The sequence below is a fragment of the Somniosus microcephalus genome, chromosome 11, assembly GCF_052327205.1.
Source record: "Somniosus microcephalus isolate GS21.2 chromosome 11, FLI_Smic_1.0, whole genome shotgun sequence".
Classification (NCBI taxonomy): domain Eukaryota; kingdom Metazoa; phylum Chordata; class Chondrichthyes; order Squaliformes; family Somniosidae; genus Somniosus; species Somniosus microcephalus.
In genome coordinates, this window is record NC_140997.1 from 146950495 (window position 1) to 146970105 (window position 19611).

Below are 19611 nucleotides of genomic sequence, written 5' to 3' on the forward strand. Positions count from 1 at the left end.
TCTTGACTCTCCCCAGATGACCTTCATGTAGTTCTTTTAGAACTCTCTCTCTTAACTTAGGAGGGATAATCACCCTTGTTCCATACATCAATGTTCCCTGACAGATGGACAGCTGTTCTCGTCTTGCTGAGAATGCCGGTAACAGTGGATCACCATGGGCTGGCCATCCCTTTACTGTCAATTCGTAGACCCGGGACAGTGTCGGGTCATTCCTAGTCTCCCTTTCAATATTTGCATTGGTGACAGGTAAACATTCGATGATGGTCGAGTGAAATAACTCCACCGGGTCAACCGTCGGTGCCTCCTCCTCAGTAGGTAGTGGCAGGCGCGACAGCCCATCAGCATTACCATGCTGCTTTGTACCTTTGAATTCTATCTGATATTGATGTGCCCCTAGGAAAAGGGACCATCTCTGGAGCCTCTGTGCTGTCATCACCGAAACACCCTTCTTAGGGTTAAAAATGGATACCAACGGCTGGTGGTCTGTCAGCAGTGTAAACTTCTGGCCCTGCAGGTAATGATTAAACTTCTTTACTCCCCACACAAGGCTGAGAGCCTCCCTATCTATCTGAGCATAGTTGCGCTCAGCGGAGGTCAATGATCTGGATGCAAATGCGACTGGCCTTTCCAAGCCATTTGGCAACTTGTGTGAGAGTACTGCTCCAATACCATAAGGAGAAGCATCACAAGCTAAACGAATAGGTAGCGTTGGGTTGAAGTGAGCCAACACTTCCTCTGAGGTGATCAATGCCTTGCTTTTGCGAAAGGCCTTCTTACAGTCCTCGCTCCACTTCCATGGTACTTCTTTCTGCAAAAGAGCGTTCAGCGGGTGCAGCACCGTGGATAGATTTGGTAGAAACTTATGGTAATAGTTAATCAACCCTAGGAACGACCTCAACTGGGATACATTTTCCGGAGCGGGAGCCTTCACAACAGCTTCGATCTTGTCAGGTGACTTGTGCAGCCCCTCCTGGTCAATGACATGACCACAGTACGAGATCCGTTTCTGAAAGAACTCACATTTCTGGCGATTAACTCGAAGTCCATATTCCTTCAATCTGGTGAGCACCAGTTTCAAATTTGCAAGGTGTTCCTCATCGTCCTCTCCTGTAATCAGGATATCGTCCAAGTAACATTGAGTGCTTGGAATTCCCTGTAATACCTGCTCCATGGCCCTCTGCCAAATTGCTGGAGCCGAAGCCACTCCAAAAACCAGTCTATTATATCGATACAAGCCTCTGTGCGTGTTGATTGTGAGATACTGGCGCGACTCTTCCTCAACTTCCATCTGTAAGTACGCTTGCGCCAGGTCTATCTTGGTGAAGTGTTTCCCGCCAGACAATGAAGCAAAGATATCCTTAATCCGCGGAAGCGGATATTGCACCGTGTGAAGCACCGGATTAACCGTGATCTTGAATTCTCCACAGATGCGGACCTTCCCCGGTTCCCCTGGCTTGTTACTCGATGAACGCTTCATGATGGGAACAATGGGCGTGGCCCACTCACTCCAGTCCACCTTAGACAGTACTCCTGAACGTTCTAGCCCTTCCAGCTCAGCTTCCACAGCAGGTCGTATCGCATAAGGTACCGGTCTGGCTTTGAAAAATTTTGGGTTTGCATGTTCTGCAATCTTGATTTTTGCCGTAATTCCTCTCAGTGTTCCCAGTCCCTGTTGGAACACCTCTTTAGCCTCATCCAATATTCTGGACAATCGTTCAGGTTTGACATCTTTTTTTCCGGAATCTACCGTTATTGCTTTTAGGGAGTGCCAGTCCATATTTATTTTCCTGATCCACTCCCGTCCCAGAAGTGGTGGACCTCCCTCAGGTAGTACATATATGTCCATTCCTTGGTGTTCTTTGCCCTTGTGTACCACCTTGACTTTTATCTTTCCGATGGGGTATACTCTTTGCCCCGTGTATGTCTGCAATACTATCTCCGTATCCCGTAGGGGAATGCGTGTGAATAACCTTTTGTAATCTTGCTTATTCATGACCGTCAACGCCGATCCGGTGTCCAATTCCATCTTCACTTGGACTCCTGCTATCTGAAGTGTGACCCAGATAGTTTGTAGGTCAGCTTCCTTACTCACATTGTGAATTCTGAGACTACCCAGTTCCTTGCTGTTGGAGTCCGAATCCGAATTCTGTTCATCCGAACTCTTCTCAGCCACCTTATGTACCTTTCTGCACTTTTCCTGCGGTGACTTTTTGTTGCTGGTCTTCTTTCCTGACCGGCATACTTTAGCTATGTGACCAAGCTTGCCACATTTTCTACATTCCTGATTTTTAAACCAGCATTGGTTCTGATCGTGTGTTGTCTTTCCACAACGATAACATTTCGCTGTACCCAAAGCCATTTGATCTACGCTGAGTACCGCTGCCTTCAGCTGCATTTCCGCAGTGCCTCTCGCTGCGGCTTCGTGCAATGCTGCAATAGTGACAGCCTTATCAAGTGTAAGATCATTCTCTTCAAGCAGCCGCTTTTGTGTTCCTTCTTTCGACAATCCACACACGAATTTGTCTCTCAGTGCCTCTGTCAGTCTTTCCCCAAACTGACAGTATTTCGCTAGCTTACGCAGTTCAATTAAATACTCCGCGTTGCTTTCCTCTTTCAGTTGTGTTCTCGCATAAAATTTAAATCGTTCCGCTAACATCAGCGGTGTGGGGTTCAAATGATTTCTCAGGACAGCAACAATATTAGCGAAAGCCTGATCCGCCGGTTTAGCTGGTGATAGAAGATGCTTCAATAGCCCATATGTCTTCGCACCCATTGAGTTTAGTAAGGTTAGTGCTTTATCTTCATCTGATATTTTATTTGCCTTACAATAAATCTCTATGCGTTCTACATACGTGGCCCAATCCTCAACATCGGGATCAAAATCGTTGATGTTACCACGCTTAGGCATCCTCGCAATCTTCTTGAGAAACAAAAAGAAATTTTTCTTTTTTTTTCAAAATGGCGGTTTCCCGCGCTTGTCTTCTTCCCCCGCCTACGAAAATGGCGGCTTCCCGCGTTTGCCTTTCTCCCCCGCTGGCTGTAATGGCGATTGCCGTATTGCTGCGTTTGCCCTCCCCAGCGGTTCTCAAATCGTGCCTCCCAGCCCCTCTTGCAGTCCGGTCCTTTCCCCTGGCTGCGGCTGAGTTCTCCGCGGTTTTTTTATTTTTTTATTTTATCTCGCGCCTCGCGGCCTCGGTAGCTGCCCGGCCTTTTTCCCCGGTCACGGTCGAGCTCTCTCTCGACGCTGTTGCGTCTCCCAGCCCGCTTGCAGCCCGGTCTTTTACACCGGCTGCGTTTGCATTCACCGCGGCTCCCGTGCCTTACGCTGCCCCAGTCTCAGCGCCTCTGGCCCCGACTTCTGTCCGGCTCTTTTCCCCGGCCGTGGTCGAGTTCTCCGCCCTTATATCCCCCGTTTTTCCCTCCCCTACTTCACAGCCAACGTGGTCGACTTGCTGCTCGTCGCTGATCGGCTTACCCACCACCGTGATAGAAGGGATGATCACTGCCTGTTGCTGATGGAAGGCTTCGTGTCAGGATTCTTCCTTGCTCTTCAGACCCAAGTCTTTTCTCAGCAGGATGATGAGGGCGGATGCCTCTTCTCGACGCCCGTTAAACTGCCTTGGATATATCTCTGTCGCAGGGTAAGATCGTCACTGTCGCCACTGTTAAGTCTGTGTGTTCTAGTTATTGTTAATAAGAATCACTGCACACAGACCACAAGAATAAAATTCAACAGGTCTTTACTAGTCGGAGGTCAGGCTGAACTGCCCAATAAATCATTACACAGCACTTATATACCGGTGTGGTCACCACCGGTATTACAGTATACAGCAGCCAAGATAAAGTAGTGCATCTCTTAAAATAGTTCTCTTAAAGGTGGAACGGTTACATACACCACAAACCTCGTACTCATTTCTCTGATCTTCCATGATCCAAACCGAATTTTACCCAACGGCCATACTTTATACATACACACTACCTGATCTCCTGTGTTGTTGCTCATGGTTTAGCTGCTTACCAGTCTGTCCCTTTAAGGCTACCATTTCCTAATTAGGTCTGGATGTCAACTGCTTTTAATATGAGGGAAAATTACACATTGCCAGAGCCTTGTAAATTCCAGGCTCCAAGTGAATCTGTAAACTTCCACCATCAACAGAAATTAACCTACAATTGATGTCAGCACAAAATCACGTTTGTTTTCTGGACACTTTGAAATGTGACATTTGAAATGTGACAAGAAAAGAAAGACAGACCTGCATTTATATAGCGCCTTTCACGACCACCGGACGTCCCAAAGCACTTTACAGCCAATGAAGTACTTTTTGAAGTGTAGTCACTGTTGTAATGTAGGAAACGCGGCAGCCAATTTGCACACAGCAACCTCCCTCAAACAGCAAAGTGATAATGACCAGATAATCTGTTTTAGTGATGTTGGTTGAGGGATAGATAGTGGTCAGGACACCTGGGATAACTCCCCTGCTCTTCTTCGAAATAGTGCCATGGGATCTTTCACATCCACCTGAATGAGCAGACGGGGCCTCAGTTTAACATCTCATCTGAAAGACGGCACTTCCAACACTGCAGCACTCCCTCAGTTCTGCACTGGAGTGTCAGCCTAGATTTTTGTGCTCAAGTCTTTTGATGGGCACCATCAAAAAGTTTTTTACCAATAGATAAATAGATTTTTCTTGTTCACTGGTTTATCGTCTTGGTACCAGGAGGCAAGTAGTAGGAGTCAATCATTGTTTATTCTATTTTCAATACAATCTGTACAATTTTGTTTTAAGTTACACCGCAGATGGTAAGAGAGATTTAATGGCTACTGTCAGCAATGCCATCTACAGGCAACCACATTCAAAAGATAAGGAGATGTTTCCTCTCAAACATGTGAACTTTCACCAACTGCAGCATTCTGGGATGGGTCGATCCCCTTCCAGTGCAGAGTCAAAACTTGAATAAACTAAATTCAAGAAATATTCCAGTATCACAGGTTACTCCACTAAAAAAGCAACCCTGACATCTGGAACTTCGATATGTATGCATTGCCCTCCATTTAAGGAAGTATTCAGTTCATGGTGACAAGAAGCAATGGTCCAGATTTTTATATTTAGCACCTGGGCGTGAGAGCTTTGCCCACCAGCAGTGACAACCGAAATGTGCGGAAAATTGTGGGCAGCGTGTTCCCAAATTTGCAATAGGGGCTCTCGGTGGGCAAAGCTCTTATTTCCAGGCATTGAAGTCAAAAATTATCTACGATGCCTCTCACAAGCATGTTTCTCCTTCAGTTCTTATAGAGGGACTAAAGGTAAAGATACTAGGGTCATCTCAGTAAGGCATCCAATTGTTAGTTAAAAATCGTGCTGTCTGTGTACTGCATTTTTGCCGCTTAAGGCCTTTAAAAACAAAAGTTGCAGTGGGTGCTGGTAGCAGACAATATCTCCAGCATGCCCCTGTTTTCTTTATTCTGGCTCAGTGGCAGCCTGACTGCCACCAGTACAAAGCCCGCTTTAAAAAGAGAAACTGGGCATCACATGCAGTCTTTCAATTTCTACTGTCCCTTGAAATGGTATCAGTTGGAAGAAGCTCAATCGAGCAGATCTTCTCCGCAAGTGTATTTCAGCATGAATGTGCTGAGCTCCACTTTCCTGACCCCACAGTGCTGAGAGTGAACAGTATAACCATGGATTTCCTTACCCCAGGTCACTGATAAAATCCTGCCATGGGGCGATATAAAAACAGCAGTAGAAGCAGTTCATCAGACGCACATGTAGTATCACAAAGTAACCAGAAAAACTCAAAAGAAAAGGGAATACTTTCCCAAGAACAATTTTTTAGTTGGTGGAATAAACTTTCTTTCAACAGCATTAAAGTCAATGTATGCATTAAGGCCGCTCTCCCAGACCCATGCTGACAAACAGCTTTTAAGGCACTACAGAGAGATCGGAGAGAGTGATTCTACAACTAAGTGCTGTCGGCCTGTTTCACAAATTGTTTTTTTTTTTTTTTTTATTAAAACAATCGCTACCAGCTAACCTTTACTCTTCCGAATAAACAGGAACTCTGTATGGCTAGGTCAGCCAATGTGTCGCACTTTGAGGACTAACGGGAGTGCCCAATATACATCGGAGTAACTGCGCCACTGTCAGGATTGTATGGTTCTGCTCAGTCCCCAGTTCGCAGAGTTGCAGCCAGGCGCTCACTGGTTTGGGTTCTACTGATTGATTTCTAATTCCTCATTAACGGTTTTTGCAGAATCAGTCATCAGTTCACAGGCTTTCTTGTGTTTCGACCAGTGCTTCACTTGACACTCCCTAAAACAAAAATTAAATATAAGAAATTAAACGTTGACCACATATATCAGTGTGGTGATCAACTGATTTTGGGATTGGTTAGCTCAGATTTAGAATTCTATCTAATGCCTCAGGTTGTGAACTTGAATCCAACATAGAAAGAGATCATGGGCCCAGAATTTGCAGTCAGGATAACGGTGAACTGGCACTTTGAAACTGACCGCAACATTGTGATTTGGCGCATGCGCAGGCACGAGCAGAAATCCTGAAGTTGCGGTCAGTCATTGACAACTCCAAAACAGGCTGCGCTGTGCCCCCCCAAAACAACCACCCCCACCCCACAGAGCCGGCAATCTGTGTGACCAGCCAAATCATAGAATCTGACGACACCTTTGGCTCTTCCGCAGTAATGACGCTGTTAAATTCCCCACTGAAAGTTGGACCCAAGGGGATTAGGTGTAACTGGGGTTTTGACAGCGTCATTACTGCCGCAGTCACCCGAGAACTCATTTTCAGTATGGAAGCAAGTCATCCTCGGTTCTGCCTAAGAGAGAGACTGAAACAAATGTTAAGGGCCTGAAAAACTAATTTTAATTTTGAGCAGTATGAAATTTGTCCATTAAAAAAATTTTTTAATGAAGAAACTTTTCCAAAAAAATGTAATTTAAAAAAGTTTGTCGATCTTTATTTCAGATTTGCCTTTTCCCCATGCGAGAGCCCCAATCTTTCTTATACTCTCTCTAATTATTTTTAAAAGTTAGAATTTTAAGAGCTTACTCATTTCCTTGTTTGCTGGCTGAGAATTCTGAGTTTTGACTGCCTGCTTAGACAGCCTGTTGGCGTCACAGCAGTTCACACAACAGGGGATCCCCACTACAGTTCGTTGATTTGAATTGAAGGTCGGGAAGCCCGAAGTTCTCGACACAGGGATCCCGAGATCCCTGCGCAGAGCGTACTTCGGGAGCGGCAGCGAACGCAGATTCTGGGCCATAATCTCCAATCTCTGATGGCTGCCAAGCATTCTGAGAGTTCATCATTTCCCGCTGATCTCCAGAACGCACCCCTCCACCTAAAGCTGCCTGGCCAAACGTGCTGCCCTCCCCTCCCCCTCGCACACCCCTCCCCTCACACTGCCCCCAAAAACACACCACTCCCGCTCCCACACAAACACGCCCCCCCCCCTCGCGCCCCCACAAACACGCCCCCCCTCGCGCCCCACAACAGCCCCCCCCCCCACAACACGGCCCCCCGGCCACAACGCGCTCGCGCCCCACAAACACGCACCCCCCTCGCGCCCCACAAACACGCGCCCCCCCTCACCCTCGCGCCCACAAACACGACCCTCTCCCCCCCTCGCGCCCCACAAACACGGCCCCCACCCTCGCGCCCACCAACACGCCCCCCCTCCCCCCTCTGCGCCCCACAAACCAACGCGCCCCCCCCCTCGCACCCACAAACACGCCCCCCCCCCCGCGCCCCACAACACACGCCCACCCCGCGCCCACCAAACACGCCCCCTCCACAACACCCCCGCCCCCACAAACAGCGGCCCCCCCCCCACCGCGCCCCACAAACACGCCCCCCTCCCCCTCGCGCCCACAACACGCCCCCCCCCCCTCGCGCCCCACAAACACGCCCCCCTCCCCTCGCGCCCCACAAACACGCCCCCCCTCCCCCTCGCGCCCCACAAACACGCCCCCCCCCTCGCCCCACAAACGCCCCCTCCCCTCGCGCCCCACAAACACGCCCGCCCCCCCCCCCCTCGCACCCCACAAACACGCCCCCCCCCCTCGCTCCCCACAAACACCGCCCCCCCTCCCCCTCGCGCCCCACAAACACGCCCCCCCCCTCGCGCCACACAAACACGCCCCCCCCCCCCCCCCCCCCTCGCGCCCCACAAACACGCCCCCCTCCCTCGCCCCACAAACACGCCCCCCCTCCCCCTCGCGCCCCACAACACGCCCCCCCCTCGCGCCCCACAAACACGCCCCCCACTCCCCCTCGCGCCCCACAAACACGCCCTCACCCCCCCTCGCGCCCCACAAACACGCCCCCCTCCCCCTCGCGCCCCACAAACACGCCCCCCCACCCTCCCCCTCGCGCCCCACAAACACGCCCCCCCACCTCCCCCTCGGCGCCCCCACAAACACGCCCCCACCACCCTCCCCCTCGCGCCCCACAAACACGCCCCCCCACCCTCCCGCCTCGCGCCCCACAAACACGCCCCCCCACCCTCCCCCTCGCGCCCCACAAACACGCCCCCCCCCTCGCGCCCCCACAAACACGCCCCCCCTCCCCCCTCGCGCCCCACAAACACGCCCCCCCCACCCTCCCCCTCGCGCCCCACAAACACGCCCCACCCTCCCCCCTCGCGCCCCACAAACACGCCCCCCTCCCCCTCGCGCCCCACAAACACGCCCCCCCACCCTCCCCCTCGCGCCCCACAAACACGCCCCACCCTCCCCCTCGCGCCCCACAAACACGCCCCCCTCCCCCTCGCGCCCCACAAACACGCCCCCCCTCCCGCCCCACAAACACGCACCCCCCCTCGCGCCCCACAAACACCGCCCCCCCTCCCTCTCGCGCCCCACAAACACGCGCCCCCCCTCCCCCTCACGCCCCCACCAAACACCGCGCGCCCCTCCCCCTCGCGCCCCCCAAACACGCGCGCCCCTCCCCCTCGCGCCACCCCCAAACACGCGCGCCCCCTCCCCCCTCGCGCCCCCCCAAACACGCGCGCCCCTCCCCCTCGCGCCCCCCAAACACGCGCGCCCCTCCCCCTCGCGCCCCCCAAACACGCGCGCCCCTCCCCCCCCCAAACACGCGCGCCCCCAAACACGCACGCCCCTCCCCCTCGCGCCCCCCCAAACACGCGCGCCCCTCCCCCTCGCGCCCCCCCCCAAACACCGCGCGCCCCTCCGCCCTCGCGCCCCCCCCTCACGCCCCACCCAAACACGCGCCCATCACGCCCCCCCAGAACGCGCGCGCCCCTCCCCCTCACGCCCCTGAAACGCGCGCCCCTCCCCCTCACGCCCCCCCAAACGCGCGCCCCTCCCCCTCACGCCCCCCCCCAAACGCGCGCCCCCTCCCCTTCACGCCCCCCCAAACGCGCGCCCCCTCCCCGCCCCCCCCAAACGCGCGCCCCTCCCCCTCACGCCCCCCCAAACGCGCGCCCCCTCCCCCTCACGCCCCCCCAAACGCGCACCCCCGCACCCCTCCCCCTCATCCCCCCAAACACGCACCCCTCCCCTCTCACCCCCCCAAACGCGCAACCCTCCCCCTCACACCCCTCAAACGGGCACCCCTCTGCCTCACTGTCCCCAAACGCGCACCCCTCCCCCTCACCCCTTCTGATCGGCCTTTAATAACCACAAAACTAGAAGTTATAGACTTAAACAAGTTGGCTTTTAATCACTAACACGCCGACTGGTTCACAGGAATGAGTCATACAGATCCTGGGATCTTTATGTAAGAGAAGTCAGAGGGGCGGAGCCAAGAGCCAAGACCTGGAACCTCCCAGGTTAGTCGGGAAAGAGGAAGTGAAACTATAGACAGTGGGGGGAGGGTAATATATATGAGTGCAAAACGAATACAGGATCAAGACAAACAGATTTCATTACATTCACCCCTTCTATAGATTTAGTCCATCGGGGTGATGTTTCTTAAAAGTTGGTATAAGTGAGTCTGTCAGGAGGTTTTGCCGTTCTCAGTGATCGGCGCAAAGCCGGTTGGGATGCTTCTAGGGGAGTGGATTCTGGTTCCTCCGCTGTCCGGGCCTCCGCAGTGTCTTCCAGGTTATCTGCAGTGTTCTCCAGGTTAAAGTTGGGTATTGGTACCATCTGGGCGTCCTGTCTCTTTGTAGTGTAGGTCTTCATCGGGTAGTCTCCCATCGTTCTCTCCGCTCCCCGAGGGTGCGAGGTCTTTTATGGAAACAGTGCCCTCTCGCCCGTCAGAGTATTCGATATAGGCGTACTGAGGGTTTGCATGGAGGAGCTGTACCTTTTCCACAAGGGGGTCCGTTTTATGGCCTCTCACGTGCTTCCGCAATAGTACTGTCCCCGGAGACGTCAGCCACGCGGGTAGAGATATGCATCTTTTCGTGAGGGGTAGCGTTAGTGGCAGTACATAACAGAGACCTTATGGAGTGGAGCACGTCTGGGAGGACTTCCTGCCAGCGGGAGGTCGGAAGGCCTTTTGACTTTAAGGCTAACGTGACAGCCTTCCAAACAGTAGCATTCACCCTTTCCACTTGCCCATTACCCCGGGGGTTGTAGCTAGTGGTTCTGCTAGTGGCTATCCCCTGCGAGAGCAAGAACTGGCGCAGCTCGTCACTCATGAATGACGTCCCCCTATCGCTGTGTATGTAGTTCGGCATGCCAAACATGCAGAATAGATTACAGAGACACTTGATGACCGTGGCACTGGTCATGTCTGGGCAGGGAATGGCGAAGGGGAAGTGGGAATATTCATCAATGATATTGAGGAAGTATACGTTACGGTCAGCAGAGGGAAGGGGTCCCTTGAAGTCCAGACTTGGCGCTCGAATGGCCGTGTGGCTTTGATAAGGTGTGCACGGTCAGGCCTGTAGAAACGAGGCTTGCTTTCCGCACAGATGCGGCAGGCTCTGGTCATTGCCCTGACCTCCTCGATGGAGTGGGGCAGATTGCGGGACTTTATAAAATGGTATAGTCGGGTGACCCCTGGGTGACAGAGGTCGTTGTGGAGACCCTGTAATTTGTCCGTATGAATGCTGGCACACATTCCCCACGATAGGGCGTCTGGGGTTCATTAAGGGCTCCCGGCCTGTACATAATATCATAGTCGAACGTGGATAGTTCGATCCTCCACCTGAGTATTTTGTCATTCTTGATTTTCCCCCTTTGTTTGTTATTAAACATGAAAGCCACCGACCGCTGGTCGGTGAGCAGGGTGAAACGTTTGCCGGCTAGGTAGTGTCTCCAGTGCCGCACTGCCTCCACTATAGCCCGTGCCTCCTTCTCGACAGAAGAGTGCCTGATTTCAGGTCCCTGAAGGGTTCGGGAGAAGAAGGCCACAGGTCTCCCAGCCTGATTGAGGGTCGCAGCTAAGGCAAAGTCTGACGCATCGCTTTCGACTTGAAAGGGAATGCATTCGTCCACTGCACACACTGCAGCCCTTTCAATGTCCTGTTTAATACTGGTGAAAGCCTCCCGAGCTTCAGCTGATAGTGGGAAGGACGTCGATTTAATGAGGGGTCGGGCCTTATCAGAGTAATTGGGCACCCATTGGGCATAATACGAAAAAAATCCCAGGCACCTTTTTAAAGCTTTGGGATTGTGTGGCAGGGGCAGTTCCTTTAGGGGGCGTAATCAGTCAGGGTCCGGTCCAATTACCCCATCTTCCACCACACAGCCGAGGATACAGAGACAGGTTGTGTTGAAGACACATTTGTCTTCGTTGTAGGTTAGATTCAGCTTTAGGGCAGTTTTTAAAAATCTCACAAGATTTAGATCGTGGTCTTGCTGGTTGTGCCCGCAGATAGTGACATTTTCCAGATAGGGGTAGGTAGCTTGTAGTTTATTCTCGTCAACCATGCGGTCCATCTCACGTTGGAAGACCGAGACCCCATTTGTTACTCCGAAGGGCACTCTGAGAAAATGGTAGAGGCGCCCGTTCGCCTCGAAGGCGGTGTATGGGCGGTCCTCCATTCTAATGGGGAGCTGGTGATACGCGGATTTGAAGTCGATAGTCGAGAAGACTCGGTATTGCGCAATCTGGTTGACCATTTCTGATATGCGGGGTAAAGGGTAGGCGTCCAGCTGGGTATAAATATTAACAGTCTGGCTGTAGTCAATTACCATCCGTTTCTTTTCGCTATTTTTAACTATGACTACTTGGGCACGCCACGGGCTGGTACTGCATTCAATAATGCCTTCCCGCAGGAGTCTGTCCACTTCCGCCTTGATAAAGTGTCTGTCTTCCAGACTGTACCGTCTACTTTTGGTCGCTATGGGCCTACAGTTCGGAGCGAGATTAGCGAATAAAGAGGGCGGGCTGATTTTTAAGGTTGATAGGCCACAGACTGAGTGGCGACTGGGACCCACCATATGCTAGCGTGACACTTTCGTGGTGGCACTGGAAGTCCAGGCCCAAGATTACATTAACAGAGTTCTGGCATCACGAGGAGTTTAAAATCCTTGTCGTCCGTGCCTTTTACACAGTCAGTGTTACCACACAGTAGCCCAAAATGTCCGAAGTGTGGGGCTTAGCAGCCATAGCAATTCTGCTCCGTGTAGGGGTTACCGTTAATGAGTGCCGCCGTACCAGGCTAGGGTGGATAAAACTCTCGGTACTCCCACAGTCAATTAAACATTTTGTTAAATTCCCGTTTACCTGTATGTCCATCATGGATTTTGTCAATGGGTGTGGCCTGGATTGATCCACCGTGATCGAAGCCACTGTTGGGCCCTGGGCGGCCATTGAGTCGGGAAAAGCTGGCGGATCCCAAGATGGCGGCCCGCACGAGGCGGTGACGGAGTTGGAAATCGGATTCCCCCTGCAGACTTGCTAAAATGCCCCTTTTTCTCACATTTGAAGCATGTAGCGTCCTTCGCTGGGCATCGTTGTCTGGGGTGCTTGGCCTGGCCGCAGAAGTAGCATTTCGGGCCTCGAGACATTGCCGCTGTAGTAGGACTCCTGGGTGAACTTCTGTGTGGGGACTCCGGCGACGTAGAGCTGGCCTGAGACCTGGATGGGGAAGATGGCTGATTCCAAGATGGCGGCCCTCTCGGCGCGCACGAGGCGGTGAGGGCCAGATGGCCGGAAGAATAAGAGTCAGAGTTTTTCTGGGCCACGTCCAGCGATCGCGCAGTGGCCACTGCCTTTTTTAAGTCCAGGACCTCCTTCTCCAGCAGTCTCTGCCAGATATAATTCGATTTGAGGCCAGTGATGAAGGAATCGCGGACCAATTCGTCAGAGTACGCGTTGGCAGTCACGGCCTTGCAGTTACAGTCCTGGACCAGGTCTTTTAGGCCCTGTAAGAAATCGTCCATTGATTCCTCTGGTCGCTGCCTGCGTGTAGCCAGCAGATGTCTGGCGTGCACTTCGTTTACCGGCCTCTGGTATTGGGTCTTCAGGATAGTGGTGGCCTCCGTTAAGAGGTGGCGTCCCGGATGAACGAATAAATCCGATGACTTACGCGAGTAGTCAGTAGACTCAGTTTATCTACCTCGCTAGCGGATGAGGCCCCCGCGAAGAGTTCGAAGCATTTGAGCCAGTGTCCAAATTGATTTGATGCTTCAGCAGAATGTGGATCCAAGTCCAGACGCTCTGGTTTTAGGAGTCGATCCATCCTAGTATTCTTTAGTGATTAAAATTGATGGGCCTTCAATAACCACAAAACTAGAAGTTATAGACTTAAACAAGTTGGCTTTTAATCACTAAGATCAGAGCTAACATCTCAAGACGCCAACTGGTTCACAGGAATGAGTCATACAGATCCTGGGATCTTTATGTAAAAGAGCCAAGACCTGGAACCTCCCAGGTTAGTCGGGAAAGAGGAAGTGAAACTATACACAGTAGGGGAGGGTAATATACATAAGTGCAAAACAGATTTCATTACACCCCCCAAACGCGCACCCCTCCCCCTCACCCTCACCCCCCCAAACGCGCACCCCCTCCCCCTCCAAGGCGCACCCCTACCCCTCACCCCCCCCAAAGGCACACCCCCCCCCCTCACCCCCCCAAAGGCGCACCCCTCCCCCGCCCCCTCACCCCCCCAAAGGTGCACCCCTCCCCGCCCCCTCCCCGCCCCCTCAACCCCCCCCAAAGGCGCACCCCTCCCCCTCACCCCCCAAAGGTGCACCCATCCCCCTCACTCCCCCCAAAGGCGCACCCCTCCCCCTCACCCCCCAAAGGTGCACCCATCCCCCTCACTCCCCCCAAAGGCGCACCCATCCCCCTCACTCCCCCCAAAGGCGCACCCCGCCCCCTCACCCCCCCAAAGGCGCACCCCGCCCCCTCACCCCCCCAAAGGCGCACCCCGCCCCCTCACCCCCCCAAAGGCGCAACCCGCCCCCTCACCCCCCCAAAGGCGCACCCCTCACCCCCCCAAAGGCGCACCCCTCCCCCTCCCCAAACGCGCACCCCTCACCCTCCCCAAACGCGCACCCCTCACCCTCCCAAAGGCGCACCCCTCCCCCTCACCCCCCCAAGGTGCACCCCTCCCCCTCACCCCCCCAAAGACGCACCCCTCCCCCTCACCCCCCCAAACGCGCAACCCTCACCCCCCCCAAACGCGCACCCCTCCCCCTCACACTGCCCCCCAAACACGCACCCCTCCCCCTCACACTGCCCCCAAACACGCACCCCTCCCCCCCACACTGCCCCCCAAACACGCACCCCTCCCCCTCACACTGCCCCCCAAACACGCACCCCTCCCCCTCACACTGCCCCCCAAACACGCACCCCTCCCCCTCACACTGCCCCCCAAACACGCACCCCTCCCCCTCACACTGCCCCCCAAACACGCACCCCTCCCCCTCACACTGCCCCCCAAACATGCACCCCTCCCCCTCTCACTGCCCCCAAACACGCACCCCTCCCCCTCACACTGCCCCCCAAACACACACCCCTCCCCCTCACACTGCCCCCCAAACACACACCCCTCCCCCTCACACTGCCTTCCCAAATACACACATTCCACTCACACCGCCTTCTCAGAAACAGTGCCCGGGTCTCTTACGCAGAGTAATTTTCAACTTCTTCACTTGGTTATAACCTGTTGGAGCAGATCGCCCTCCCTTTATAGAACCCGCCTCATTTTCATTGGAACAAAAATGGGTGGGGTGGGGTTCTACAAAGGGCAGGCAATCCACTCGCCACATCACCATCCGTGCGGTGAAGTTGAAAATTAGCCCCATGGTCTTATGAACTGGGAGTGAAGCCAAGCGACTTCTGACCCCCTTCAGTATGACATGGCAACTGCATTCTACACTAAATGTTTACTGCTGGGCTATCTCGGAGTAGGAATTTTAAGTACAAACAAAGGGATATAGAACTCAAACGTAAAAAGATTATCCTTTACAACACATAGGATTCTGGGACAAATTCAGGACCTTCTGGCTAGTTTTGAGAGAGTCTCTGCCTGAAACATTAACACTGACTTGTCTGTAATTCCATCATTTTCAGTTTTCAATTCTGATCTCCACTCTGGATTAATCCATTAGAACTACGGTATCCTTCTGGAATAAATTTTGAATAATAACATCTTCTACTGTTTAAGTGAAAATTAAAAACACATTCTAGATGTCCAAACCTTTCTAATTCTACTTTTGTATGGCATCAATATATGAGGAGTGTAATTTTTACAGAAAGTCAGGGATAGAACACAGGCTAACAGCTCAAAAGCTGCAAATGACATTTATCAAATCAAAATCAAATCAAATCAACTTTTATTGTCATTGTTAGTGCACAAGTGCAGTACAACGAAATGTAGGCTTGCGGCTCCCGAGAGTGTACAATTTGGATTAGGACACTTAAACATTTCAACATACATTTGTACATATATATTAGCATAAATATGACCATAATAAAGTGAATAAAGTGCATCGGCAGATGTGCAGGCTTTAGCTTTCAATAGGTGGACGAGCAGCGGCGGCAGGCAGGCGGACCTGCAGGGAACAAGGCGGCTGATCGGCGGCAGTTAAAAGCGGCTCCGAGACCAGGTAGGCTTACTAATCTGCAGTCTCCGAGCTCAGAGGGAGAGAAGTAAAAAGTAATCGAAGTGTGACGTCACCAGAAAGCAGGTAAGTGATTGGTTGGTGAGTAATTCTCTCTTTTTAAACTTTAACTCTGTGGTTTATAGTTGCTAAGGTCTCTCTGGTGTAGCGGGGACTGTTGGTAAACCATTTAACTGTAGTGTAATTGGTGGGATTGATTTGATTTAATTTAATTTCAATTAATTAAAGGGCAAGTCATGGCAGGACAGCCCGGCCACGTGGTATGCTCCTCCTGCGCTATGTGGGAACTCAGGGACACTTCCTGTGTCCCTGACAACTACGTGTGCAGGAAGTGTATCCAGCTGCAGCTACCGACAGACCGCATTGCGGCGCTGGAGCTGCGATTAGATGCATAATGGAGCGTTCACGATGCTGAGGACGTCGTAAATAGCACGTTTAGGGAGTTGGACACACCGCAGGTAGGAGGTTGGACAGGCAGAAAGGGAAGGGGTGACCAACAGGCAGAGTACTAGGCGCAGGCAGCTAGTGCAGGGGTCCCCTGTGGACATCCCCCTCTCAAACAGATACACCACTGAGTACTGTTGGGGGGGATGGCTTATCAGAGGAAGGCAGCAGCAGCCAACTTCCTGGCACCAGGGGTGGCTCTGCTGCACAGGACGGGAGAAAAAAGAGCGGTAGAGCTATAGTAATAGGGGATTCTATTGTAAGGGGAATATTGTAAGCGGCCGCAAATGAGACTCCAGGATGGTGCGTTGCCTCCCTGGTGCAAGGGTCAAGGATGTCTCAGAGCGGCTGCAGAACATTCTGGAAGGAGAGGGTGAACAGCCAGTTGTCGTGGTGCATATAGGTACCAACGATATAGGTAAAAACCAGGATGAGGTCCTAAAAGCTGAATATAGGGAGTTAGGAGGTAAATTAAAGAATAGGACCTCAAAAGGTAGTAATCCCAGGATTGCAACCAGTGCCATGTGCTAGTCAGAGTAGAAATAGAAGGATATTTCAGATGAATACGTGGCTAGAGGAGTGGTGCAACGGGGAGGGATTCAAGTTCCTGGGACATTGGAACCGGTTCTGGGGGAGGTGGGACCAGTTCAAACCGGACGGTTTGCACCTGGGCAGGGCTAGAACCTATGTCCTAGAGGGCGTGTTTGCTAGTGCTCTGGGGGAGGGTTTAAACCAAGGTGGCAGGGGGTTGGGAACCTGAGCAGGGGGACAGAGGAAAGGGAAACGAGGATAAAAGCAAAAGAAAGGAAGGAGAAAAACAAAAGTGGCAGTCAGAGAAGTCAACGGTTTAAATCAAACATGGCCACAGTAAATAGTAATTCTAATAGGTCTAAGAGCGTTAAAAAAATAAGCCTGAAGGCTGTGTGTCTTAATGCGAGGAGCATTCGTAATAAGGTGGATGAATTGGCTGCGCAAATAGAGGTAAACGAATATGATTTGGTTGGGATTACGGAAACGTGGCTCAAAGATGGCCAAGGCTGGGAACTCAACATCCAGGGGTATTCGATATTCAAGAAAGATAGGCAAAAAGGAAAAGGGAGGTGGGGTAGCATTACTGGTTAAAGAAGGGATTAACACAATTGTAAGGAAGGATATTCGCTCTGATGATGTGGAATCTGTATGGGTAGAATTGAGAAATACCATGGGGCAGAAACGTTAGTGGGAGTGGTATATAGACCTCCAAACAGTAATGCGGAGGTTGGGGATGGCATTAAAAGGGAAATTAAAGAAGCGTGCAATAAGGGCACAGCAGTCATCATGGGTGACTTTAATCTACATATACGACAGCAAAATACTGCAGGTGCTGGAAATCCAAAAAAACAACAGAAAATGCTGGAAAAACTCAGCAGGCCAGGCAACATCCATGGAGAGAAATTAGAGTCGAAGTTTCGGGTCTAACCCTTTTTCAAAACTGGAAAGGAAATGAAATAGATCGAAAGGTAGGGCTGGGAGAGAACAAAAGAAGTGAAGAGACATTAAGAGGTATTCAAAACGAGACGAGATGGTGATAGGACTAGTGGAGACAAAAGACAGCTCAGGTTAGGTGTGAAATGTTCTGGCAGAATGAGAGACAGCTACCATGTGGGAGAGAGAAAAAAAAAAAGGGGGGGGGGGGGAGGGAGGGAAAAACCAAAACAAAGGGGTGGATAAAAAATAAGTACAAATGTAATAGGGGCCGAGGTTATGATCTGAAATTGTTCAACTTGATATTGAGTCCGGAAGGCTGTAAAATGCCTAATCGGAAGATGAGGTGTTGTTCCTCGAGTTTACGTTGAGCTTCCGTGGAACAATGCAAGAGGCCAAGGACAGCGAGGTCCAAGTGGGAATGGAGCGGTGAATTAAAATGACAGACGACCAAAAGGTCGGGGTCACCCTTACGGACTGAACGGAGATGTTGCCTGGCCTGCTGAGTTTTTCCAGCATTTTCTGTTGTTTTAATCTACATATAGATTGGGCTAACCAAATTAGTAACAATACTGTGGAGGAGGAATTCCTGGAGTGTTTACGGGATGGTTTCCTGGACCAATATGTCGAGGAACCAACCAGAGATCAGGCCATTTTAGATTGGGTATTACGTAACGAGAAAGGATTAATTAGCAATCTTGTTGTACGAGCCCCTTGGGTCAGAGCAATCATAATATGATCAAATTCTTCATTAAGATGGAGAATGAAGTAGTTGACTCAGAGACTAGGGTCCTTATTTTAAATAAAGGAAACTACGATGGTCTGAGGCGAGAGTGATGCGCTATTAATTACTCATAAAAGACTGAGAGTTAGAAGAGTAACTAAAGGCTTTTATTAACAACAGAATGGAGGTCTGCCTCGAGTGGTCGACCGGTCCAGGATACGAAGGGCTGGGGAGCAGTCACCTTTATACTAGGACCTGTGGGAGGAGTCAGCCGAGGCATGTACACAGTGGAATACAAACAGGACAAACAGGAATACAAACAGTGGTTTACCACATTCACCCCTTGTTTAAAATTGAGTCCGGCGGGGTGAAGTGTATTAAAAGTTAGTGTATTGGAGTCTCTCCGGAGGTCTTGTCTGCCGCTGTGATCGGCGTGGCGACGGCAGGGGTAGTGAAGCTTCCGGCGTCGAGTCCAGCGTAGGCTGTGGCACAGGCGTGTCGTCCTCATAGATGTCGAGCGGGTCGCGGGGCCCAGGCCTGCCGTCTGCTGGGGCTGGATATCGGATCGTGGGGGGGGGGGGGGGGGTGGTAGTGGGTAGTGGGTTACTGTGGTCCCCGAGGGTGCAAGCTCTCTTATGGAGACTGTGTCCTCCCGCCCGTCCGGGTATGCGATGTAAGCATACTGGGGGTTGGCGTGGAGGAGGTCGACCCTCTCGACCAGGGGGTCCGTTTTATGGGTCCTCACGTGTCTTCTCAGTAGGACCGGCCCTGGGGACGTCAGCCATGGCGGTAGCGATGTCCCTGATGTGGACTTCCTTGGGAAGACAAACATTTTCTCATGAGGGGTGGCGTTAGTGGCAGTGCAGAGCAGTGACCGAATAGAGTGGAGCGCATCGGGGAGCACATCCTGCCAGCGGGAGGTTGGAAGGCCCCTAGACTTTAAGGCTAGCAGGACGGCCTTCCAAACTGT

General features: G+C 52.2%; 1 protein-coding gene across 4 annotated transcripts in view; it reads right to left on the reverse strand.

Annotated features, from left to right (window-relative positions):
* Positions 1 to 3723: 3723 nt before the first annotated feature.
* zmynd10 (zinc finger, MYND-type containing 10) overlaps positions 3724 to 19611 on the reverse strand; it is a 75957-nt gene continuing 60069 nt past the window's right edge. For all 4 annotated transcript variants that reach the window (XM_086001355.1, XM_086001354.1, XM_086001352.1 and 1 more), the window contains one exon: positions 3724 to 6311. In XM_086001355.1, the coding sequence (XP_085857481.1) occupies positions 6212 to 6311 (100 nt within the window). In that variant the 3' untranslated portion in view covers positions 3724 to 6211. The remainder of the gene's footprint in view (positions 6312 to 19611) is intronic.